The sequence below is a fragment of the Pelecanus crispus genome, chromosome Z (assembly GCF_030463565.1).
Source record: "Pelecanus crispus isolate bPelCri1 chromosome Z, bPelCri1.pri, whole genome shotgun sequence".
NCBI classification, from domain to species: domain Eukaryota; kingdom Metazoa; phylum Chordata; class Aves; order Pelecaniformes; family Pelecanidae; genus Pelecanus; species Pelecanus crispus.
The window spans coordinates 70,445,958-70,472,616 of NC_134676.1; the positions used below are offsets into that span (position 1 = coordinate 70,445,958).

Here is a 26,659-nt window from a genome sequence, read left to right on the forward strand (position 1 = left end):
GAGACAATGGAAAATATTTCTCAATATGCAATGGACAGGAAAAATAAAGAGGCTATGGAAAGAGTAGTCAGAAATCCTTGTTAGAACTGCTTGGTGCTATTCAAAATGTTTTCTGGGCTCTGGCTTTGAGCAACCTAAAGAAAAGGTGGAGGCCTGACTGCTTGCCTCTCCTTCCCAGAAACACTCCCCCAGAGGTCACAACTCTAGCTGTACAGGACAGTTAAGATTGGTGACAACTTTTCTGTGTTCAAAGCTGTTCATAGTTGCGTAGTATGCCATTATCTAGTACTCTGCCTGCTCCCTAGCAGTCTGGGAGGCAAGTTGGAAGTGGAGTTAACCGGCGTATGTGCCACCCAGAGGAGGAGAGTGGTGGTGATTTTGCCCTTTGAGTGAAGTCTGCGTTGTGTAGGAGAGCTGTTAATTACTCATCAGAAATGTGAAAGTTGCATATTCACCGTAAGTTTACATTTTAATTGTTAGTTTAATAGGTCATCTCTTTGTATGAAACAACAGAACATGACAGGCTATTTGTCTGCAAAAGCTTCTTTCTGACTCTTTGAAAAGTAGAATGCATTTATAAGAAAATCTCAACTGAAAGTTTTCCTGCACTTCTGGCATTTAATGGAGCTTTCTTTTTCTTTTAATAAAGATTTATTAACTGGTTTTCTCACCACTTGAGCAACTTCCAGTTCCGTTGGAGCTGGGAAGACTGGTAAGTTTCTCTCCTTTTGGTTCAAACCTGATAACTGCAAAAACCTTAAAATTTCAAACCTACCCAGGAAGCATACTGGCCCTGTTAATTGCTTTCTTCCATCTCTTCAGAGATCTTTCTTAATCTGTTCACCACCACTCAGTGGTAGATTATCTTGATAATCTCTTTAGTCACTGTATTGTCCCTGGTGAACTTTGCGGTAACTCTCAAGCCAGTGTAGGCATTCCCTAAACATGGGAAGTTGAAATATGATTAAATATGATTTCTTTAATTTGTCCTGCACCCTCAATCAGTTGCTAGCAAATTTTCCAAAATGGCTTCTAATTTACTTCTAATGATTTGCTGTGACTCTTTCTATGCTGTATTTATTCTGTAATCTTGCTCTCTGTCCTACCCTAAACCTTTCACTGTAATCTTTATCCTTGAGACCTTGTGATCTGTTTCCCTCCTGCCAGGTCCTAGTACCTGAAGTTCCATCAGACCTGGCCCTGCCATCCATTCTTACTATGCCAAATCTTTAACTCCTATCTGTAGCAGGAGCTCCCTGGACTCCAGCAATGTCTAATCACAGGTTCCCCTGAGCTTTCCATTCCAGGCACCCATGTAGCAAGAGGGATCACCTTATTGTTAAGCCCTCCCTACACTGACTTCCACAGCGGGCTGTCGTATATGCTTTCCATAGCTGATCTGCCCAAGTGTCTTTGTTGAGAGGAGTGGAGCCCTTCTTGTGATAAATTTTTGTGACTTTACTCAAGTTTCTTGTGTTGTCCTCATGTGGAGTTAAGTGCTTGCTATATATCCACGTTGACTGACCAGGCAGCAGTCTTCAAAGAGCTGATTTTTCTTTGCTTGCATGTTCCTTGATGGCAGTACTTCTGTGGGTTTCTCTCACAAGCTGCCATTTAGCATAAATCTTGCAAGTGACTGTATTTGAGACTTTTCTTTATCTGAAGTGCGTTTGAAATCAGACAGAAGTTCAAAAATTCCTGTGAGGGAGGAACAGCCTATGAAATCACACAAGGTTCCTTTCCTAAGGAAAGGGAAAGCCAGCTAATTGTAAGCACAAATTATTTTTAATCTGGTGGGGGAAGGGAAGCTACTTGAAGATATATCACACAGAGATGAGATTCCAAGAACACTAGTGGCCAATAAGGAAATGGTGATAAACTTACCTTATTGTCTTAAAATTGCCTACACTGTAAAACTTAAGTGTCAGGCACTCCAGTTGTCCTTAGACCATGATTGTTTTGTACCTATTAGACCAAGACAAAAAGAGACTAAAGCACAAATTCTTTCCTAAAAGCTACTGCATTCTCTTCTTTGAATAGGTCAGATTGTCTTACTCAGGACCTTGAAAAGCCCAAACCCAAATTTGTGAGAGAGGTTTTGGAAAAGTGCATGCGGTAAGTAAGATCTTTTGATAGTTGCATTCATGGCAAAGTTTGATCTTTGCTTCTGGATACTGTCAGATTCCTTTTAACCTGACTCGTGTCTTTAGGCATGTCTGTTCTTAAAATTCAGTTTCAGTTCAGAGATGAGTCTGTTGCTTGTATTATTTTAATCTGCTTTACTTGTTGTAGGACACTACTTCAGAGATAGGGAGAAACAGGTGGAGCAGATGGTAGTGAGCTATCTATCCTAGGTATGCACACCTGTAGTTACAAAAAGACATGCTTCACCATAGGCACAGAAAGAAATAGAGTTCAGGCAATATTCCTGGAGAGTATTCAGCATTCACAGAAATGGAGGGAACTGATCATTAGTTACACTAAAAACTGAGAATCTCATCTTGATTCTTCTAGGTGCCTCTGAGCTGATGTTCATTGACCTTAAAACAAACAAACAGCCCTCCAAACAAACAAACAAAAATCCCAAGCCCAACAACAAGACTGTGTATAGTCAGGGCTGAACTTACAGTTGTTGAGATAGAGGGATATAGGAGAGAGAAAGAGCAAAATGTTCAAAAAGCCTATGTTATTCAGCATCCTGCATGAAAATATTCATCCGCTTTTGGGTGAATTCGGTATAGGAAGTGTGAAAGTATTATGCTGCAAAAGGAATGCAATTTTTCTGTGCACTCTTCCTTTTCACTGAAAACTCTGGTAGCAAAATTAAGCCCTTGTGGGAGTGAAATAAGCTGGAAAGTAAAACGAAGACATCCAGTTTAATGTTTTTTCTGCTTTGAATACCAACGTCTTGCCAGTTTTCTGCAGTGCATCTTAGGCTTTTGCATAAAATACCCTACCAGGCAGCCTCTAAATCTTTTCACAAGCTAAATTAATTGTATGAGGATGAAACTGTAGCATCAAAGAGTTCAAAAAGAAAGCATCTGAGAGTAAGTTTGGTTTACTTAGCTCTTACTACTCAGCAGAAACTACCATTCTGGTGTATAAACATCATTTTTGTTAATAAATGATAAAATCATAAACATGATTTTTGTTCTGTGAAAGTTAAATGCAGGAAAACCATTATAAAGCAGTCACTTTAGAATTAGCCCTGGTGTTATTCCCATTTTAATTCTACTGCTGTGAAACTTGGTATTTCCAGACTCTCCTACCATCAGCGAATAATAGACATTGTTCCTGCAAGTTTTTCCGTCCTCAGTCCTGCTAATCCGGTGTGCATTTACAAATATGGAGATGAAAGTAATAGTAAGTATTAAAGTTACTGAGGGGTCAAGTTGAAGAAAATAGTGTTTCAGAGCAAGGGAGCACACTAGATTGACTGTGATATCAGTTGTCTTCATAAAGAAGAATACAGCTGAAATAAATACTCATAATTTTCATATGGGTAAATATGCTTCACGTGAGCAATTAATACATATTAAGCCTGGATCTCTGTAATATAAACATCTTTGTTACTTTATGAAGAAAAGAAAATCCAGATAGATGAAGTTAGTCTTGCTGAGGTGGTTGTGGTGTTGTGCAGCATTGTTTGCCAGAAGTCTAATTGGAAAATTCATCCATTTGCCCTGTTTGGGCACAATACAATGCAAAAGTCAGCATATGAAGTCATAATGTGGGTTGATTTTTTTTTTTTTTTTAAACTTCATGAAACAGTAGAAGATTTTACCAGTAAACTTGGTTTAATGAAGCATACAGAGGCAGCAGATGATGTGAAGATTGAGGTAGACAGATACCTTGTTATTCCTTTTATTATTCAGTATAAAGACAATCCTAAGCATAAAAGTGTCATCATCAAAGATACAGTGAGGAAAAACAAAGAAGTATTGTATTTTTAGGAAATTGCTGGAAGCTGAAGTAGAGCTTTAGTCAGGGGAGTGATTACCTGACCTCAGCTCTAAAGGTTCTACTGCAAGTTTTGAGTTTAATGTGACAACCAGGAAACATGTTGAGCAGTTTCATGGAATAGTGATGTAGACAATGATGTTGGAAACAGCTAGTTTTAGGTGTAGCTGGGAAGTGTACTTGTTTCTCTGAGAGGCAAACTGATGTTAAAAATACTCACCTGCTTTCTACATGTTTTTGACCCCTTTGCTTTTGTTTAGGGTCTCTTCCTGGCTATACTGTGGCACTCTGTTTAACAATCGCAATTAAAAATAAGGCCAGTAATGATGAAATCTTCAGCATTTTAAAAGATGTGCCTAATCCAAACCAGGATGATGATGATGGTAAGATATATGCTGTTATGTTTGGCAGGCTGTAATTTCTTTTGTGTGTAGATTGATCTGCCATCCTTTGGGGCTATGGGTGTGGTGGTTAACAGAACTGTATGCTTTTCCTTCTAATAGTTGGTTTCAATTTATCAGTACATGGAAATAACACACCATTGTTAGGGTTTGTTGTAAACATCTTGCATGCAGAGGCAGGCCTGTTTTTCTTGACAGAGGTAACTTTGTGCTTGCGATGCGTCTTCTTGTGATTATTGACAGAGGTAGCGTGACAGAATTTAACATTTCCTTTGCCTTCAGCAGCAGAGTGCAGTTCATGCTGTTCCTCACGCCTGAGATTCAGTGCTTGTGCCCTGCCTGAGAGCTTCCCTCCCCTCGGGGCAGTCCCACAACAAATAATATAGCCAGCATGCTGGCTGTAGTCTTCCATACACACAAACTCACGATGGGACTCCACTCACGTTCTTTTTAGCTTTGCAGCCACAGACAACATTGGTTCCTAAAGCCTGTGAGTTTTAGGGAGTGAGAAGGAGCGTGAGACAGAGAATTAAGTAGTGGTCTTTACAATGGGGACAGCTTCAGTGTTTCTGTAATATTTGCATGTTCTATTATGCAAGCAGAGAGCAGCAGCAATCTCTTTTTTTGCCCTGGGATCCACTGTCATGTTTCCTGATTTGCTTTAGGCATCACACACTAACGAATGCTTTCCCTCTTGCCTGTCTTCAGCTGCAGGTAGCTGCAGCTACAGGGGGGACCTTGGCACCATTCACCCCTAGTACCCATATTTGCTGTGCACACTTGCTGGACTCCTCCCATGTTGTAAATAGCCAACTGCTGTACCCTAATCATCCCTACCTTCCTCTCTCCTCATCCACTATCCTTTATGGTCTTCTAGGCCTTCAGCTTAATGCATAACCCTGCAGTTTCCTTTGCTGTCTTTCTCTGCTGCTGTCCATCAGTGCTGTTACACGTTGGTAGGGTGGCTGTGTATATCTGATAGCTTCTTCACTGACCTGGCATTCTTTCTGCACATTTTCCCCATGGCAAAATGGGAGCCTGAAGATCTGCACGTTTTGGAAAGTCTTTACTAGCTCGCTGCTCAGCCTTGCAAAACGCTGTTGATGAAACTCTTTTTTGTGAAATGAGTTAAAACCATAAGTTATCTCTACAGCTTTACAAGTAGCTTATGTGCTCTACTTGAAGTACTTATTGTTTAAACTTCAAATAACTTGCAGATGAAGGATTTACTTTCAACCCTCTGAAAATAGAAGTCTTTGTTCAGACCCTGCTGCACCTAGCTGCAAAGTCTTTCAGCCACTCCTTCAGTGCCCTGGCCAAGTAAGTGTAACATATGCATTATTTTGGGGCTTACAGAACTGTTTAATTCTGACAGTGAAATGCATGATAAAAGAACTGGACTGCAAGCTTCAGCAATGTTTTAGGTGCTCCACAATGCAATATGATTAGGAGAACTAATGACACTACTTAGCAAAGGAATGGTAGCATAAATGCTAGGTTATATATGTGAATGGAATTAACAGAAATTTGTACATTACAGCCATGTGATGTAAATCGAACAAATGAGACAGGTTTCGAACATTACTCCATTTTAGAATTACTCATTTGCTGATTATGGTGAGGAGCAAGGGTTTCTCCTTACATTTGAATGGCTGGGTAGCTCCCACCACAATATTTTGTACTATCATTATGACTCTAGAACAGTTACATCTGTGTAAAAAAAATGAAGAAAGAAAAAGAAAACATGAAACTTCAAAGCAGTCTGCTGTAAACTTCTTTTATCTATGAAAGCACAGTAAAATCCATTCTAAAATATGTTAGAGTGCATCCCTTAAAGATACGCTTTAACTTTAACGAATTTACTGCAACTTTTTTTAGCAGAATGAGATAAAATAACTAATTTTTAATCCTGTGTGCTTTGGAGTTGCTCTTAAGTGGTCTTGATACATGAAAGGTAGCCGCATGCATCTTAATGAGTTATTTTTCTATCTGTCCTTACAGATATATAAAAGTACTACAAAAACATGCAGCTGGGAACTTTATAGAGGCAACATTGATAAGAAGCTGTGGGTAGTAACCTGCAATCAGTATTACAAGAGGCAGGGTGATAAGAATACTTAGAGCTATGGTATTTTCACTACTGCATACGCAACAGTGGCAGCCATGAGATCAAAAAGAGCCTCTTATGCTTTATAGTTATATTACAATAAGCTGGGTTGTGAATGCTGTGTAGCAGTCAGCGTAACTCTGCTAAAATAGAGGCTTTTAGCAGCATTTCCTTCAAAAAGAGCCAGAGTGGGTAAGTGTCTAAAGTTAAGGAAACATATATCAAGAGGAAGGTCTAAGGCCCACAAGACAGCAACTTTTGCTCCAGCTGTGTATAGGTAAGCCCATGAAGCATGGAAGTGCCTCCTGCTTTTAATAGTATAAGAAATGTAGCCCAGCTTCAGGGAGTAGGTTCACCACTAAGATCTGAGTTGCTTTTAGGAGCTGTCATATCTTTGTAGCCTGTTTTAGCTCAGGATGTTTATGTTTTCCAGGGAATAGTTGTTCAAGAATTGCTGCAGATAGTCACAATGTTTTCTTTTGACCAATCTAAACCACTTGCCTTGTATCTGCTGCTTTTTTGACCTGATACCAACCCCTCCACTGGCTACTTACATCTATTAACAGGTTTCATGAAGTCTTCAAAACACTTGCTGAAAGTGATGAGGGGAAACTCCATGTTCTGAGGGTTGTATATGAGGTTTGGAAGAATCATCCACAGGTAAGAGGTTGCAATGTCAAGTATCTTTGTGAGTTTCAACTCACAGAGGTCATATTTAATAGAAAACATTAGAGTTTGGTTTATATCCTTTAAAAATAACTTGTCTATTGTCATCTTATTTGAAGGAAAGTTCAAATTGTATTTGCTGTGGTTACTAGTGCCTAAAATGAAGTCTGGGCATAAAATATATACCATCAGTGAGGCCACTTCTTCCTCAAGGTTCATTGTGGGAGGGCAAAGGCTGTCATTCTGACTCAGATTCATACTATGCTGTTTGTCATACAAGAGATAACTTTTGCTAAAATCATGTCTCTTCTCAAAATTGGAAAACAGTGTAGATGTGTAAATGGAAATCAGATGTAGATCTTATATCGAAAGCAGGCCACATTCTTAGAAATGTGGAAACCTGGGGGTTTTTAGGGCTGCTTTTTTTTTCTTTTCAGGTGCTAGTGAAAGCCATACAGTTATTCCACCAAGCTCATGTTGGAGTCACTGTTGTGCGTGGGCAGAGTGAGTGGAGCTGCAGTCAGTGGCTGTTCAGAACGGATTAGTCTGACAGTGCCATGATTATGTTTATTGTTGAGCCAGAGGAAATAACACCCTAAAAGACCTATGAAAAATTCTTCAGTTGTTTAAGCTGTTCAGTTTCTCCACAGCAGTTTTTTTTTTCTCCCTCAGCTGTCATTCTTCTATAAATAGAAATCGATAAGAAACTCAAGTTGAATTTGCCTGCATTAATTATTTCATGTATTCCTCACTGGTTTGTTTGTGTTGCACTTTATTGTGCTTGAAAATGGATTGTACCTCACAGCTGCATAGGCCAGACTTCCAGAAGTGATGCCACTGAGAACAAGGGGTAATCCTTGCATCTGCTGCTAGACCTGTGGTCCATTTCTTAGGGCAAAACTGAGCACCTAGAGATACGTATGCAGGATGTCACCTTTCTTCTAAGTACAGTAAAAACATCAAACAAGCAGGATTTTTTTAATATAGCCAACTTCCTACCCAAATTACCTGACCTTGAAAATGTGATGATTACAGTCTGACCTACTTTTTACTGACATTTAACTGGATCAGAAGAAATTACATTACTGCAATCTAATATCCATATCCTCTTCCTCTTCGTTCCTTTGTATTGCAGCATGACCAACCTGAGATGGAGGTTTCAAACCCAGACTAAACAGTCATGTTAGATTTTTATGAATAAATCAAGATTGCTTTAAAAAATAGAAAGTGCAAAAGTTTTGAAGGTCTGCTCTTCTACTTGATCATGGAACTTATATTTTCCTCTCTTGCATTTATTGCAGTTCAGTCTTTTGCTTCTGGTCAAACACTTTTTTTTCCTGAGTCCACAACCTCCCTGGCACATAGAAAAAACGGTGCCTAGACAGCAGGACACTTGTCCAGTCTGTTTGCATACTGCTCACCCTACTCCCATGTCTATGGGAATGTCCTTTGATTTGGTTCAGACTCTCAGCAGTATTCGCAAGGCATATAGCGCTAATGAGTGATCTATGCTGCAGGTAGTAATTTAGCAATAGGAGTCAGTAGTCCCTGGACCTATAAGTAAGGTTGTGGTGGTGACTTCGCAAAGAAAAACTTTAACATTGAGATGAAATGTTTTCCCAAAATCCTAGGTCTATATTTCTTGGAAGATCAGGCTCAGTAATCAGAAATTCTTCCTGGCAATACAGAAAGACAAACAGAGCATAGGATGCTATCCTGGGACTTGCAAGTTGAGTGCTGACTCTTCTGTATGATTCATTCAGTTATTTTAATTTTCCTTCCTTAAAAGGAGCTTTGTTACACTTCCTTATTTGACAATGGGTGGTTGTAAGGATAAATACAGTGCAGGCTGTGGTTCTTAGATACTGTGGCATTCAAGCACAGGAGTAACTAAGATAAGCCTTTTTTCTGAACAGCTTGCAACTGCTTTAGTCAGTAACTCCTCTCTGCAGCTGCCTGCTAGATTGCTTTGCAACTCCCCCAGAATCATGGCAATGCCTGTAGCAAGTAAACACTTCCATTGACTACACGGCGCTGACTCTGTCCTGAAATGAATAGGTCCTGTAGAGAAGAGCTTACTGTCACATTTGAAGACTTGCAGTTCAAGGGGAGTAGGCTAACAGTAGCTCCTTCATTATGGTGATCTGACAGGTATATGCGCTCTGGTTTGAGTACTTCGATGTCAAATACTGGGACTTGGGTCACTAAGGCCTCACTTCAAATTATGATGCTTGCGTTTTTTGTTTTTGTATGGAAGTATGTATGTTAACAAAGAGTGATACATCACTTCCACAGGAAGTAGAAGAGGTGGTTAAACAAAACCAGAATGCTTTACGTAATTAATATAGATTCTCTAATTTGAGCAGTTTTAGGTTAGACTACCCAGCTTCCTGAAGTATTTGAAATTATCCAGTAATATCACTAACAGAGTTGCACTAAATCATCTCTGGTTTTATCTGAGGCTGGAATACTTTACGCAGATTGTGTGTGCAAGCCCTTTTCTTATTTTGAATGACTGTCATGTTTTTCACAAAATATAGATGATTGCTGTGCTTGTGGACAAGATGATTCGGACACAAATTGTTGATTGTGCTGCAGTAGCAAACTGGATCTTCTCTTCAGAGCTTGCACATGATTTTACTAGGTAACAAGAACTTCTCTTGGGTTGTTATTTGTCTCTGAATTACTGTTTTAAGCGGCTAGTACATAGTTTAATCTATGAGAACTGAGTAGTGGAAGAAAAGGGTACAATTAAGCTTTTGCTCCTTCTACAACATGTGTGCTTTAGTGTTTTTCTTTCTGAGTTGGGGTATGAATGTTTACCTGACAGTGCAAGAATGTTGCTAGCATGTCACTTTGCCAGTAGTCTCTAAACCTGCCAAAGCAGAACAACTCTAGAACTATTTCTAGACGAAGTCTGGTGCTGTCTGTTATACAGCTGCTAGCTTAGTGTGGTCCTGGTCTTTGGTTGAGGTATGTGACTTGTACCACCATTGACACATTGCTTATTGAGAACAGAAGTGTTTGGTCTGAGAAGTCAATTTGATGTTGGTAGTCTTGCAGTATATGAATGAAGTACAATGCTGATTTGGAAGTGTACTGCAAAAAATAGGAAAGAAATTATTGTTAAGCTTTCTTACGTTACAGATATGTCTTCCTATATACCGAGTGTTTGCTCACTCCAGTAGATGTCTTAGATGATACTAAATTTTTTTAAATTCCCCCAGGTAGATTTTTCAGTAAGAAACTACATTTAGTTTTCTATCCTGGAGTAGTGTGTAATGTAGGGTTTTGAGCTTTGTGTCTTTCCTAGGTTTTATATCTGGGAGATCTTGCATTCCACAATTCGTAAGATGAATAAGCATGTTCTGAAGATTCATAAAGAACTGGAGGAGACGAAGGCAAGATTGGCCAGGCAGCACAAAAGAGTGAGTAATTTGTTTGTAATTTTTAATTATTTTAAGCTAACTTATACAAACCTGCATACTGTCAGACTCATGCACATTTGGTTTTGGGAAGGGCTGAATAAATATGTTTATCAGGAAGCATGTCTGCAGACATCAAAAACTGGATGCATGTTCTCAGTCCACCTTTCTAAAGGGTAGCTATAATCTAAGAATTCAATAAAATCTTTAGGGGCTTCATATATATTTGCTCTGTTCAAGCGCTCTTTCACAAGTTTCTCTTCCAATACGAGCATGTCTTCCACTTGCCTTCTAATCTGGATTACAGTTACCTTATTAGCTAACAGTAAGAACAGTTACAAATTATTTACAGTAAGTTCTGTTAAAGAGTACTCTTGTGGCTTCCATGCAGAAGTGCACGGAAACAGCTATTTGCTATTAAAAAGTTGGCTGTTACTGTTCTTCTGATGGGTGCTGCTGGATTGTGACACTGGCATCTGGCACTTCCTTCTTCCAGCTTACTTTCTGAATACCTTTGTGTGATCTGGGTTACTATATACCACAAACTGATGAGCAAGCAGCCGCTGTTATGTTCTGTTGTCCCAAATGGGACAGTAAAATGGGGTGAGAGAGTGTCTTCTGTGGCAGCTGCAAAAGACAAGGCCAAGGAAGCTTGGCTGAATGCAATACTGAGTCATGATAGAATGAAGTCAGTTCTCAAACATGTTGAGAGTTGCAGAGAGCAAGAGAGAATTTCTTTGCTACGTAGTCTGTGAGTATGATTACCTGCATAAAACCCTTAGCTAGCTCCAAAACTTTCGATGAAGTTCATGTCAGAATTTGGCACGTGGCACAGAGGCTGCTGGTGTTTTTTTAATAAATCTGCACAAGTGAGTCATTTTTCCAGAAGTTTCTGTTGAGAGATCACCGATACCTCACAGTTTGCCAATGTCGGTTTATGCCAGCCCCTTCATCTTGTTTCCTCCACTCCCAGAAACAGCCATCCTAGTTACTTGCATCCTCAATCTACATTGATCAGCAGTTAATAAATGCCCATGGTTATTGAAGATCTAGATGCAGTCATTGATCTTACCACGAGGCAAAGAGCTTCTCTGGCGTCTCTAAACAAATATACCAGTGTTTTCATTTCTGTACTTGTCTCCTGATGCAGCTCTTTATTACTGAGTACTTTAAATGAGTATTGTGCCAGGAAGAAACATTTGTATGCAACAGTGAGTAGTTCTGCAGGCTGTTGCTCTGCTGCATGACCATTCCTTTTAGAGGAAGTAAGCCATCGAGTTTTGATGTCCCCAGCATGAAGTGGATTGCCTTACTATGGAATCAGTCCAAGGCTTACATGCTTTCTCTTAGGTCCTATTGGTCCTCTAGCATTTTGAGTTCAGGAAACCTCTGTAGATGGGGAAAAAGCAAGTTTCTATAGAGAGAATAAAATTAAATTCTCACTTGCTCTACTAAGTCATTTTTGTTTTTTACGCTGATTGAGAGCTGTAACTATCTTCAGGTTGTGAGTTTCATTTGCTAAGCAGTAGGTGAGTTAACACATGGCCCTCTATTTGTCACAAGTTACACACGCTCCTTTTACAAATATTTGAAGTTTTGAGCTGTTAATTTATGGGTGGTTTTGCACAGAAACGATCCAATGAGACTGAAGCAATATCTGTATTTGAATGTACCATAATCCATCAGATTCTGCCTTTCCTCTATGTCCCTTGTAGTCTTGTGTAAGACTTTGTTGCCTGAGCTCCCAAGTCTGGTACTTACGGGTATTTTGTGGTTTTGGTGGTGGTTGTGTTGTTTTCTTTTTGAGGCAGTGAGAACATGCAGTGTTCCTAGTTAGTAGTTTGGTTTCGATGCTGGCCCTTTCTAGTCTGAGAGCATCTCTTTTGATCATGAATATAGGGAGTCCCCACTGTAACACCATGGGCTACAGTCTCTAGTCGTCCTTTTGTGCTAACCAGCCAGATTCATCTGAGTTCTTGCACAAGTGCTTTATTTTTTGGAGCCATGAGAATTCAGAACTGTTCATTGAATTAATTACCTGCCCTGCTGCAGTGGACAGAATTTAAAAAAAAATCTATGCCTGATTTTCTTTAAAAAGCTGTTCGTTATATGGTAAAGATAAAGTCAGCAGGGAGATTCCGCTAAATAAAAGGCTAGATCTTTAAGCTTGCTCTGGTTTCTCTGAAACCTTGACTTCCCCCGCCAGGGGTTTCCCATATTGGCACTTTTTCTTCCAGATCTCTTCCTGAATTATATTCAAAGTAAATGTCCTTCAAAATACAATACTTACCAAGCTACAGAGCAGCTTCAGTTGCTGCTCTTTAGTTTCTCTGCAGACTTTTTCATATGTGGAACTGGAGGGCTTTAGCAGTATCCACAGGTAGCCGGGTTGTTAGTTAGTCTTGTGGTGTTGTCACTTACAGCGAGACAGTGATGATGATGATGACGACGATGACCGAAGCAGCGATCGGGAAGATGGACCCCTGGAAGAGCAGATAGAGCGCTTGCAAGAGAAAGTAGAATCAGCCCAGAGCGAGCAAAAGAATCTCTTCCTTGTTATATTCCAGGTAATCTTCTCCCAAGTAGTTAGCGATAGGACAAGAGGAAATGGGCTCAAGCTGGGCCAGGGGAGGTTTAGATTGGATATTAGGAAAGATTTCTTCACGGAAAGGGTAGTCAAGCATCGGAACAGGCTGCCCCGAGAGGTGGTGGAGTCACCATCCCTGGAAGCGTTCAAAAAACGGGGAGACGTGGCACTCTGGGATGTGGTTTAGTCTAGTCTACCCTTAATTGGTTTAGTGTGGACTTGGTAATGTTAGGTTAATGGTTGGACTGGGTGATCTTAAAGGTCTTTTCCAACCTAAATGATTCTATGATGGGCGAAGTCTGTCCTCACTTTCAGGCTTTAAAGTTGCTGGATTTATAAGCTTTCGGTGTCACTTGTCTCAGGCATCTTCTTGGGAATGGGAATATGGGAAGGGGTTGATGGGTTTACTATGTGTTATAGTCAATCTAGATCATCCCCCTGCAAAGACTGCTTCTGAGCAGGATCCATTCAGTTTCAAGTGCTCAGGAACAGAGGGGTTCTGCTAGTATACAGTTTCCTGAACAACCAGAAAGTAACTGGGTTTTATTTGCTTACTAAATAGAGTGTTTGCCAAACAAAATAATTATTCTCACGTTGCTGTTCAAAGCTTCTGTCCCCCCACATCCTCCCACCTGAGATTAGGATCCTGCTTTCCTTTGACAAAACTGAGCAAGTTTGGTTGGTTTTTTTTTTTCTTCCCTGTCCTGCAGCGTTTCATTATGTTGTTAACTGAGCACTTAGTGCGCTGTGAAACTGGTGGAATTGATGTATTTACACCTTGGTACAAGAGCTGTATAGAGAGGTTGCAGCAAATCTTCCTACAGGTAAGTTCTATTTCTCAGCTGTGAGGCTGCGGGCAGGGGTAGGGCCAGCGTTGTGGCTGGAGAGCCCAGCGCTCCGTGGGAGCAGCAGTAGGTGGCGGCAGCAGCGCGTCTTCTCTGAAGGCTGGTGTGGGGCTAGGGCGTAGCTCGCTGGTTCTGGCCACAGACTGGTGGAATGACTGGTCCTTGATTAATTCCCACACTGTGAGCATACTGCAAAGAGATACCAAGATGTGAATTTCGCCGAGCTCTTAACTGTGTGTTTAGAGTAAGGACAAAGTTGTGAGTGAACAAGAATACCAAAATAGATGTCTTTTAAATAAGCAGATTGAAATATTACAGAATTCCTTTTAATAAGGTGCATAAATATATTGAAAATTATTTTCAGATTCTTGGCTCTGTATTAAATCAGGTAACAAGCACAGGTAGCTGGATGAAAGTGACAGTAGTAGAAAATTATAGCTATGTGAGCAGAAGGTATGTTGAAGAATGGGAGTGATGGTATAATTCTCCCCCTGGGCTGAACCCTTCCCTGGTAGTAGATGTGGCTTCAGAGGAAAGCAAATATCATGATATCTCCTAGGATATATGGTATCCTGCACACAAGTCAGGGCCCAGGAGTGAAGAGCTACAGGGAGCACAGTGCTTCTCATGACAGGATTTCAGCACATGCTTTCTTCTTGCAATCAGTAGTGACTCTGCGTTATGCTTTTCTTGTCAGTGGCTACAGTGTTGTGGAAATGAGATGTGCTTAACAATTTTGATGAAAACATTTGACCTGTGATTCTTACATGTCTTGTCTTCTCTGCCTGTTCTGATATAAAGATAAATTAAAACAATAAAGGTTTGTGTTTTGTTTTTGTTTTTTATCTGCCAGCATCACCAGATAATCCAGCAGTACATGGTGACCCTAGAGAACCTCCTGTTTACAGCTGAACTGGACCACCACATACTGGCTGTGTTTCAGCAGTTCTGTGCTCTTCAGGCCTGAGGATTATTCACAGGCAGAGTCTTGTCTGCAGGACTTTAATGAATTTATTTTTTTCTTTTTTTAATGGGAAAACTTGACATGGGGATGGAAGAAATTTTTGACTAAAACTGGCTTTCATGTGCTCCTATATAAAACAATACAGTACTCTAATCAACAGCAAACTGTGTAAGCATCATAAGCCTTACAAGGGGGATATGTAGGGGATAGACATGAAGTAAAGTGTGAATTCTTTTCATTGTCTTTTAATTTGGTTTGACTCTTGACTTCGTGATAATATTTTTGTTTCTCCCCTGTTGTTTGTATAGAAATAAAAATCAGGCAAAAAAACAAACAAAAAAATCCCTGAACAATAGAATTTGTTACCTCTGCCTGGCCCTTAAGTCAAAGGAATTGCAGAAATGAGAAACAGTTCATAGTATTTTGTGAGTATGAAAGGGAATGCACCTTCTCAGTGAGCCGTGTGGTAAGCTCCCTAGTTGGGCACAGGGCAAGTGTCTTAACTTTGGGCATGTGAAACACTTGAGTTAAGCTTTCAAAGTAGCATAGAGCATATGGATTTGTTTATTACCAAGCCAGCTAGGTTTTCACTGTTTGAAAGAACATGGTTGTAATACAATTGAAATATGTTTTTTTAAATGTATTGTCTAGTGTCTTATTACAGTAGCTATAAACAATTGGTAGAGGAACTTCATGGACAACTTCTGAAAAATGCAATCCTTTTTGCAGTATGGTCGAAGAATCATGAACTGCTCCTGGCAGCAGTCTTCACTGGTAAATAAAAGACAGTAAGCAAGAGCTGGAGCAGAACAAACTTTGGACTTCCGTACTGCAAGCCTTACCTGGGTTTTGGGAGCCCCAGCCCCAGGTGCCAGGGGAGAGGGCAGGGCAGCATTCAGCTTGTTCCTTTATTTCAGCCTCTAACTAGTTGCAGAGCTTGCACTGAGCTGGACCTGCAGGCCTGCAGAGATACCAGAAATCTTTCTGGCAGTGATGGTGGATGAGCCAAATGCCCTCACCTCGTCTGGCTTAGTAACAAACTGCTTTGCGGTGGCTGCGTCTGCTACCCTTCCCTTGCTTTAAAATGTGACAAACAGCACGTGGCTCCCATGTCTTCAGAAAGCGTTTTAATGCTCCATTAAGTGGTATCTCACAGGAGACTTAGACTGGGAAAACACAACCTGCAAATAGAGTAGCCTTAGTTTTGAGTTATGCAAATAACATTACGTACATAAACGCCAAACCAGAGTGGTCTGTGTTACGGTAAGCAGTGACGAATGGCAAAGACACTGCCTTAGGTGCTCAGGTCTGTCAGCGTGCAGCGTATTTCCAGGCTATTTACGGTCTCTTCATGTTGCAGATGAATGTTTAAAGGATTTCATACCCAGTGATACTCAGTTTAAGCTTACAAAGTGATGAGCTTTGAGTAATTTTGTTCCTGTACAAATTACTTTTTCAAGTATTATACCTAATAACACATTTCATCTGTACGTTGACCAGTTGACCTCCTGATCAAGGGAGGAGGGTTAAAAATGGAGCTTTCTACTTTGAGCATCGACATAAGTTTGTGTGTGGCCTGTAGCAATCCAATATATCCTCATAGACTTAGATCTGGTACTTCTGCTTTCTCTGCTTACCCTTTCTGGTTTGACTGAGCCCTCCATTCTTTCAAGGGTATACTGTTAATTGTTGTAAATTTGCTTTACGCAAGGGTTTTGTCAGTTATGCACAGGCTTCTGCTTCCAATCTTTCTCTGTTAATGTTCTCGCGTAATCAGATAGTTTTTTTTTTTTTTAAATAAACATTTAATACTGTAGAGGTTTTAATTGGGATTTAATAGGTTTTTTCACTGGCTGGGATCAATATCAGGGTTCTGATATTAACCAATGGTGTAGGGGTCTGACTATAAATGTGACTTCTGTAAAACTGATCATGCAGTTAAAACTTGCAAACCTGTAACTTCCTCTGAGCCTTGACAAATATGGGTGCTGGGGATCCAGTTGCAAATGCCTGAGCGTAACCCTGTGATTTAAAACCAAATAGCAACGTCTTTCACAATTTATTTTACTTCCATGGTGAACATGAGCTTTGATTACATTTCTTGAGTCTGTTGCAAACCACCCCCTTTGTAGGTGGCGTACACCTGACTTGACTGGGGAACTGGTTGGATCTGTCGGAAAGAGGAGACGCTTGCATAGTGACACCAGCAGCTAACTGGAGAAACTTGGAACTGCTGAAGCAGGAGGTGGTGGAAAGTAAAGATGCTGTAGAAATGTGATGTGGTTGGAAAAAATGCACAATTAAAGACAAAAATAAATGAAGGTGAAGCAGGTTACTATTGGCAGTGTTTGTCCTACCTCTTTTGGGGGCCAGGGAAGCAGAGCAGTCATGGCAGGGCTGCGCTGGTGTTAAACGCAGTTGGGTTTGGAGCAGCTTTGTTTCCCCTGCACTGTTGCAGGTAGCCTGGCTAACAAGCAGGGCTTCACCTCCTTGCGCTATGGGCTGATCCAACATAATTCCCCTACCTGTGCAGCCAAGCATGTGTGCTGCTCAGTGCCCAGTGGGTGCCGGTGCGGGAATTCTGCCTTTCCCTTGCCCCCTCGTCTCCTGGGCGGTGCTGCCGCAGGAGGCCGGGCAGGGGTGGGCTGGTGGCGCTGGCTGAGGGGCGGCTGCTGCAGCCTGCCCACAGGTAAGCGATGCAGCCAGCACACAGCACCCAGCTGCCCCAGAGAGGGGTGTTGGGACCCAAAGCAAAGCCAGGTCATGGAACCATGACCTGGGGGACTGCCTCCAAAAGCTCTGCCAGGATCTACCCCCCTGTGCCACACTGCCAGCCTTGCAGGGCCCCCGAGTCCTCCGTGCTTGGTGGGACAGCAGGTCACCGAGGGCTGCAGACCATGGGAGAGCGTTGGAGGAGTGAAGCCCTGTTAGTGGAACCATCATCCACCCTCCCCGACGCCTCTCCTCCTCTAACATTTCCCTTCTGCACAGCCACAGTGGCCCAGGCTCCCCTAAGAAGTACACAGATCTGCTCTATTTACGATGGCAAACAAATGCAGAGCCCCTGCCCAGAGGCTGTTCCTTCACTTCAGCCATTTCCACAACAGCTGCAAGAACCGAAGAGTTGAAATTTGAGCTTGAAAGTAAATCCACCCTCCACTGAAAGCAAACATCATTCAGGCGCCCTTGGAGAGATCTACCTTGGACTGCTACTCCCCTGCCTCCCCCCCAAGGATAGGTGTTTGTCAGAAATTTGTAAATGAAAAGGGTGAAGTTGTAACAGCCACTGTGGTGTCTGGTCCAAAACTTGGGGGGTGGAGGCAGTAGAGGGTACATGTAAGGACTCTCCCCTATGAAACATGGTGGAGATGTGCCAGAACCTTCCCAGGAGCATGCGCTTTGCTTTTGAGAGAGAACCAACCAGAATTCTCCTTTAGTGGAGTCAAGTTTCCAAATGGGAGCAGAAGGAGGACCCGCCCCATGCCACCGCCCCCAAGCCCCAGAGGAGGTGCTTTACCAGCTAGCTGCCCTCTGCCCGCCCACAACCAGTAACCCCTGGGACAGAACATGGAGCCTTCCTCCTCTAATGGAAGCAGGCAAACAGTGGGAAGTTCACCTTTGTTTCATCAGCGTATGAATTAGAACTATACCAACTTATCTTTTAGCCTACAAGGTACCAATTTATTGAACTGTTAAAGATGTGTTACATTCTATACCATGATCTAGCTTAAATGCCAAAGTTTATTGTTCTGTACAGAGCTTCTTGCAACTGAGGAACATCGTTCTTCATAGAATTTGGCAACAGCTTGTTCATAATTAGCATTTATTTTACTTTAATACAAAATAACATTACAAAGATAATGAAATTAAAAAAAAAAAAAAAATCAAAAAAACACCCAAACAAAAAAAACCACTACATCTTCTCGTAAGTTAATTCATGGCCACAGACAGTACAGGTCTTTTTATATGTATCTTCATCAATGTTTTCTTCTGGTCCATAATCATGTTCATGGATTCTAGCTTCTTTCTTCCACAAACTACTCCTCACGGCACGGCGGAGTTCTGATAAGAAATATAAGAACATGTTAAGATTTTAATAAATCTTAAATAATAGTTAACAAAACTCAAGACAACCACCTTTCTGGAAGACTACAGACAACAATCTGCCTGTTGCCTGTCTTCCACAAGTCTTGGGTGAGAATCTGCTGTTGCAAGAACAAGCTTTGACTTGCCTTGCAATCTTCACCTCGTTTGCATATTTTAAAGAATAAGGACTACACTGCCATGAGATTTCACAGGAGATTTTCCATCTGGACTAAGTACATGTTGCCCACTGCCTTTTTACACGAAGCCATTCAAAAGATCTAAAAGGGGTAGGTGGAATGCAGAGGAAAAGTTTTTATAAAGCACCTCATTGTTTTACATGACCAAGAAGGAGTACTTTTCATTCAGGTCACAGTAAGCCTCCCAAATGACTTGGCATTCTCTAAGCCTTATGCCCAGCAATGTGCATTGCCTCCGCAGCAGCCGCAGTGAAGTCAGCAGCATTTCAAGAGAGCGCGGGCTGGCAGTTGAGCCCAAGGTATTATCTGGATGTTGCAAGCGGGTGGCAAGCATCCCAAACAGCAACATGTAGCCACATTTTGAGCCCAACCGGTCAGGCTGCAAACTTCCTTGCATTAAGGCCTGTACTTGGGCTGAGCTCTGGCATCCGGGCTGCAGCCTGCTGCCAGTCCTTCTGCGCGCTGAACCCCAGCCGTCAAGACAGGGGTTTATTTGCTCTGTCTCACACTCTGCCTCCTCCAGACAATACCAGTACAGACAGCTGGAGCTTTCTGCCTCTGTGAATGCCCACCCGAAGCAAAGCACGGACGCCATGGGCAGCGCAGACACCATGGTAAGCCACAGCTCTTGCGAAGAAGCAAACATGCAGTCTTTTTTAAAATTACTAGCATGTCTGGGCTGAAAGTATTTTCCGGAAGTCCTACCCATTGAATACTCTCCTAACAACTAATTTATCAGGAAAAAACAAGGCTAATGAGCAGTAAAAACAGCAGCTGGGAATACTGTGAACAGCGGGAAAAGGCATTTTCTACCTTCATTTACAGTTACTCCACCTGAAGGCATACGTATGACAGAATTATAACCCACTGCCACAAAAATCTATGTTCTCCGCGAGTCAGGAGAAGTAACAGGAATGAGCTATGGCACATTCTGGGTCATACCAAAAAATTTTAAAAAACCCATAATGAACCGTCATAATTGATTTCTGTCACTTCTGTCATGTCCATAGGACAACAGGGTAATTCAGGTTGGAAGGGGACCTCAGATCTCCAGTCCAACCCTCTGCCCAAAATAGTCACCTATGAGGTCAGACCAGACTGCGCAGGGCTTACCCACACACCTCTTCAAAACCTCCATTTTGCCACACTGAAGATTTTCTAAATACTTTAATCAGATGCAGAAACAAACTCAAACAGAACTGTGCTTTACTTCAGATACTGCAGTATGTAAGTTTAACCCTGTACCTTTAACTTTCTTATCAAACTTCTTCTGTTTCATCTTCTCTCTGCTGTCACGGCGGAGTTCCTTTGCTTCTTGCAATGATTCTTCACTACCCCAGACTTCAAGAGAACGCTTGATTACCTACAGGATGGACATAAATGTTTCTTTTTCCCCTGAAACGATAAAAATAAACTATTCTAACTCACAAATTTAATTTTTTCCCTACACAAGTTAACCCAATCTTGCCTCTGCCTCCCATCTATCTCTCTGCTCTTGACCAGCAAAGATGGCATTCCTTCCACAGTAAGAGGTAACAGTGATTTTTTTTTAGTATCAGCTAGATGTAACTTACTCAGTAAAGTCAAACCCAGCTCTAATTTTGTGCATATTCCACTAAAGCAGCAGCATTCCTTTAAAAGCAGCGAACAAGAAATCAAGAGACCAGATCAACTTGCTTTTCCTGCTGCCTCTGAGGGCAGAGCTACAAACGAGGCCACAAAGGGCCACACACAGCAGAAACTGCCCCACACATGTCAGAGCAGCACCGAAAGGCCACACACTTCATGACCCGTAACTATGCAGACCACCAAGGTTGTGGTCCACAAACATCTTTAAAATGCTCTCAGACATCTTCACGAATTTGGACCACAGCTCTTTATTTTAACTATAATACACAAGCTACACATAATATACTTAGCTTTGACAAAATCATTCAGCAATCAGAAAAAAAGTAATGCCATTTTGGCCACCAAAGTTGTACAAAGGCAAAAAGAGGCATGAAATATACTAACGGTTTCTGTACCTGTAGTTTTAAATAAAGTTTCATGTCACCCCACCGTGAATTATGAGGGTTTTTCTTCACAATGAATCTGAGCACTGGTTCCCTCTTGTCTAAGTCACAGTCTTTAAGAAGGTACTCTTCTTTTGCTTCTGTCCTTGTTATAAGCTTATGTTTATCTTCAACATCTCTGGAAGATGTAAAATAATGATGAGAAAGCTACACCTGAAAACCACGTTATTAACATCTATGTCCCCACCACTTCCAGCATTCCTGAAATACAAGCAGCCCTCATCCTCTCAGTTTTTATGTATGCAAGTAACTTTGGATTCCAACAACCTAGCTAAACTCCAGGACAGGTTTACTGAAATTAAGTTTAAAAATTCTCCCATTTGAGCAAACATAGGCTGAGAAGCCTCTTTTTTCTAGAAGAGCTTTTCTTCTATTTTCTTACAAGTGGGAATAACTGAAAAGGAGTATGAGTAATTTTAGGTGTTCACCTAACCCAGATGCAATTCAAGAGGACAAAAGTACAAGCCTGACACATGGTCAAGAAAGAATGTGTAATGTGAGACAGGCCAGATCACCTGAGAATATACACACTCCATATGCTTCCAGATCCCAGAAACAGGGTAGCAACACAGACAGAGCGCTCGTTTCCAAAGGCAAGACAGTAGGCAGAGGAAGCGTAAAATAAAGACCTTGAAAGATCCTAACTTCTACCAGACAGATAATGAAACTGCGTAACCACAGCAGCACTTACGAGTTAATGAAAAAAATTACATTTACGCAATCCTGACTGAAGTGCAACTTGAATTGCTTGAGCCGGAACAATCTGCCGACCAGCAAGCACTAGCAACGGTCATCAAGGAAGTACTGCTGTAAATGCAGCTTTACTACAATCCAAAGTTCACAGTAAAAGCTAATGCACCAAGGAATCTCTAAACGTTCAGCTACAAGGGCTACTTAGTCCGAAGGAAAACCACTCCCAAGGCTCCAAGCCCTCTCCTCAATGTCCGTTTTCCACCCATCTTGCCTTCAGGAGACAGCACTCTCTCTAATGACTGTGAACTGCCTACTCCATTCACACACCCCTGACCGCTCCCCGTAGCAAGCAGGGAAGCTCTCAGAACTCCTAGCTGTAAGCTTTTTTTTTTTTTTTTTTCCCATTCACCCATTTGTTCTTGCACTTCTGGGTGGTTGGCTGCTTCAGAGCCCATTTCATTGCCCTGGGTATCTTGATGGCTTTTGGAGTGTTTTCTGCGTTGAAGATAAGAGAGGGTAGAGACTGCCTTCTGCTCAAGGTCAAACCCCCGCTTACACTGCAGGTCAAATGGTAACCTCCCATGAGGCTTCTGCCCTTTGGCTGCCATGCTCCCACCCCACTCGTGCTGACCAAAGTACTAACTTCACTTGGGTTAATTCACTAGGACAGCAAACACTCCCCTAATCCCCACTCTGCTTCGGAAGACATTAACTTCCATGCTGACAAACACACTAACTGCTCAAGACATCATGCTTCCATAATGTTATGCAAAAAAATCTATTGACGTCCCCTATCCTAAGACAGGCTCATGAGACAATGCTGCTGTCCTTCACTCCCATAACAAAAAATAGAGATTATCACTCAACTTCCATTTACTTTTTCAGTAAGTATTAAGTTACTGAAAAATGTCTCTTTGCTGACAGCCTCTTTAATTAAAGAGAACTATAATTAACTAAATTATAGCCAGCAATCTTTACATAAAATAAAGCTTCCCTCTCCTGATTATTTGTAATACCTGCAATTATCACATGTTGCCCAATCAAAGTGCTGCATAAGGTAGGAATCCATGAATTCTTTGCCACAGTCTCCACAGATGAGATAGTCAAATTCTAGTACAGGTGCTAATGGAAAGAAATTTTTTTTTTTAAAGGAACTACCATGTTAAAAACAAACATCTGGAATTGGTATTACAAGCAATTTTACTAAATTTTACATTATAGTTCTTATAATACTCGGTACAGACCAGTTTCACTCCTCTATGGAAGCTTTCCAGAAAGATACAGTACAAATTCAAACCCATTACCATGCAATCCCACCTCTGCTGGTGTATTTCTTTTCTTGCTGGAAGGTTCACTGTATTAAGTATTGGATTTCAACATTGAAATGCACACATTTGTTTCGACTTAGCCATTGTTTAAAAAAAAAAAAAAAAAATTCTCCGCATTTCCCCAGTAAAGTGCTTCATATCCCCTCCTACAGCTTCCTCCGTTCCAGCCCTCTAAAATACGTCCTGATTTACAGAGGACGTGCAGGCAAGAACGGGATGAAGCAGAGAAGGGGATGCAGTTCGAAGAGTGTGGCTAGAGCAGGAAGCAGTACCGGAGCTGCACTGGCATCATAGTCCTCTCAGCTCTGCTCCGGTTTTCTTCCTAGCTCAGCCACACCTGCCTCTCCCTAAACAAGCTCAACGGAGGCCTGGGGCAGTTGGCAAGGCTCGTGCGTCCATTCCAGCCGGCAGAAATGGAGGTGGATGGCCAGAGAGCTGCTAGGAGTGGAATGGGGATGGAGCTCCACTACAATCCTCTCCCCAAGCCCTCTCAGCACTGCTCCAAGCCCAGACTCATCCCAGTGCCGGCCATCGCTGCTGGCCTCATCCTCGCCGGGTAGATCACCTCCAGCGTCATCGCCATCTGCTTTACATTCCATGTGACACCAAAAAACACCGATTCAGGTAACGCAGCTAGAAGGAACCATCCTTTTAACAGTAACATTGTAATTCTAGCAGAATATCGACATTTTTATACAATTTCACGAGCCAAAAGTGAGGTAATGCTGCAGAATATTAACAATACCTGAAACAGAAGATTAATACTTGACATGCAGCACCATACATTTTTAATTGCATTTGCATTTATAGCAGGTTCCATCTAGCAAAGACGACATTTTATGCCAATTCAGTCCTGCTAGCGACAGTGGATGCTCAGTACTTCACATAGCCATGCTTACATCACATTTCATCATTTAAGGCAGTACTCCCGAACATAAAGACGTTTTATTAAGACAATGACGTTATGAATTACACAGCAAAAATACCCCCATCGCAAAAGCATCCCAGATCTACTCAATTTATTGTTAAACGTTAGCCCCTCAGAAGAAGTACGGCTGCTAGTTGTTTACACTCTTAATGAAATCTGGTGGCGATTTCTAACAAAGAGATACACTGCACCAGCAGCCCTGCAGCTGATTCAGAGCTGAACAAAGCAAGACAAAGACAATCCCAGAGAAGAAAGTGAATCTATTTTGGGATCCTTACTTCTCCATTTGCTTTTTGGAGGCAGAATATCGCAAGCCAATATGTCGAAATCCTCCGCCAAATGATCAGCAACGCGGCGTCAGTACGTTTTATAACGATAAAACCTGGCACTGCAGCAGCGCTCTGATCTTGGCATAAACGATACCAACCCCAAAATTCCCAGAACCGATGAAGCCGCGCGGATTTATACTTATTTCGGTCTTAGAATTCAAAATCCCAAAATAAATGGTGGAAATAACGTTTATCGAAAAAGGAAAAAACTGCTATACCCGAGCGCACAGACCGTGTCCCACTTCCGCGGCTTAAAAGTCTTCGTTTTTCATTACGGCGCATTTGCTAGCCGCTTTAATGCTAAAAGAATCGGAGGCGCCAGAAATCGAGCGCATCCAGAAACAGGCGTTAGAAGGAAGAAGGCAGGAGGGGGGGGGGGGGGGGGAAGGAGGGGGGAGGGGGAAAGGAAGAAAGGGAGGAAAAAAAAAGCCCGGGAAAAAAAAAAAAAAAAGGCGCCCAACCCGCCCTGCCGCTCAGCCCAAAGGCGCTCACTGTCGCCCCCGCGCCTTCCTGCCCTCCCCCGCCAGCTCCACGCACGCGGCACCGCCTCCTCCCGCCGCCTCCTTCCTGCACGGCCCCCTCGAGCGTTCCTTTACCGGGGGGACGCACGATTTTCTCGGCGGCGCCAGGCTCTTCCTCCTCCTCCTCCTCCTCCAGGAAGAAGCCCCCTCCCGTGTCGACGACCTTGGGGGGGGGGCCGGGCCCGCGCCCGCACGCCGCCTGCACAAGACGAACCAGACGCCGCGTTAACGCCGCGGCGGGAGCCGCCGCCGGCAGGGGGCGCGCGCACGGCGCGCGCACCCCCGCGGCGCGAGGCGGGGGGCCGCGCCGCGCGCGCGCGAGGGCCCCCCTCCCCCCACGTGGGGGGGAGGGGGGGCCCTCGCGCGCCGCGGCGGCGGCTTCCCCCCCCCCCTCCCCGCTCCCCCCCTCCCCCCCCCCCCCCTTCCCGCCCTTCCCGCCGCCTCGCGCCCAACGGCGCCGCGGCGCCCTCCCCCCCCACCTTTCCCGGTTTCCCCCCCCCCACCCCCCACCCCCGTCCCCTGAGAAGAAAAAAGGGCGCGGGGAGCCGCCCGGCGAGGCCGGGCCCGTCCGCCGCCGCCGCCATCCGACCTGCGGCAGGGTAGGGCCGGGCCGCCAGCCGCGCCTGCCGCAGTGCCAGCGCCCGCTGCCGGTTCCGCTCGATCTTCGCCAGCGCCGCCGCCGAGAGTGGCGCCCGCCCGCCCGCCGCTGTCGAAGCCTCTTCCTTTTCCTCCTTTTCCTCCTCTTCCTCAGCTGGGGCCGGGGCCGGGGCCGCGCCCGCCATGGCGGCGGCGGCGGAGCCGCGGAGCCCCGCGAATCCCCCCCGCTCCGGCAGCGGCGACTCGCCCTTCCCCTCGCCGAGCCGCCGCCGCACTGCGCCTGCGCACAGAGGGAGGCGGGGGAGGGGGCGAAAGGGGCGAGGCCCCCGCGCAGGCGCGCAGCCGCCGCCTCGCCTCCCCGCACCGCCACGGCGGGCCCCGCCCCGCGCCGCGCGGGGGGCGCCGGGAAGCGGGGGGGAGGGGGGCGAGGGGGCGCGCGGGGCCCGGCGGGGCGGGGGCTGCGGCCCGCGTGGCGCCCGGCCGCGGGGGGGGGGGGGGGGGGGACGGGGACACCGCCCGGCCCGGGGAGTTGGGGGGTGGCGGGAGGGGGCCCGGCCGCGGCGAGACCGGGACCGGGGGGGGGGGGGGGGGAGGGGGATCTGGGTTTGGCGGGGCGGGGCGGGGCGGGGGAGGGGAGCCGATGACCCTGCGATTTCCGCGCTGGGCCGCGTGTGCCGTTTCGAGCGCTTTCTGCACCAACCTGCGCGTCAGACTTGAGCGCCCCTGTAAAAAAAAAAAAAAAAAAGAAAAAAACCAACCACCAAAAAAAAAACCCACAAAAAAAAAACCCCAAAAAACCCAGCACGCCGTACGGCAGCGTCACCCAGCGGGTGCCCCTTTTGTCCGGGCCGCGCCGCCCCGGCCCGCCCGCAGGCCTGTGGCGGCCCGGCCCGGCCTCGCCTCGCCTCGCCGCAAGATGGACGTGGCAGCGCCCGGCAGCCCGCGGCGGGCGG

The 26,659-nt window shown here is 43.9% G+C and overlaps 2 protein-coding genes across 5 annotated transcripts in view; one reads left to right on the plus strand and one right to left on the minus strand.

Moving 5' to 3' along the window:
* NCBP1 (nuclear cap binding protein subunit 1) overlaps positions 1-17,271 on the plus strand; it is a 33,468-nt gene extending 16,197 nt beyond the window's left edge. For all 4 annotated transcript variants that reach the window (XM_075726558.1, XM_075726559.1, XM_075726560.1 and 1 more), the window contains 11 exons: positions 650-712; positions 2,041-2,115; positions 3,260-3,363; positions 4,221-4,343; positions 5,579-5,681; positions 7,035-7,128; positions 9,675-9,778; positions 10,448-10,562; positions 12,983-13,126; positions 13,857-13,970; positions 14,845-17,271. In XM_075726558.1, coding sequence (XP_075582673.1) covers positions 650-712; positions 2,041-2,115; positions 3,260-3,363; positions 4,221-4,343; positions 5,579-5,681; positions 7,035-7,128; positions 9,675-9,778; positions 10,448-10,562; positions 12,983-13,126; positions 13,857-13,970; positions 14,845-14,958 — 1,153 coding nt within the window. In that variant the 3' untranslated portion in view covers positions 14,959-17,271. The remainder of the gene's footprint in view (positions 1-649; positions 713-2,040; positions 2,116-3,259; positions 3,364-4,220; positions 4,344-5,578; positions 5,682-7,034; positions 7,129-9,674; positions 9,779-10,447; positions 10,563-12,982; positions 13,127-13,856; positions 13,971-14,844) is intronic.
* Positions 17,272-18,835: 1,564 nt separating this feature from the next.
* On the minus strand, positions 18,836-25,891 carry XPA (XPA, DNA damage recognition and repair factor). Its single transcript, XM_075726623.1, is given in 7 exon segments — positions 18,836-19,017; positions 20,484-20,601; positions 21,263-21,428; positions 23,020-23,125; positions 25,185-25,278; positions 25,280-25,308; positions 25,699-25,891. Coding segments are annotated over 7 exon segments (855 nt in total). The 3' UTR covers positions 18,836-18,868.
* Between the last annotated feature and the right edge of the window lie 768 nt (positions 25,892-26,659).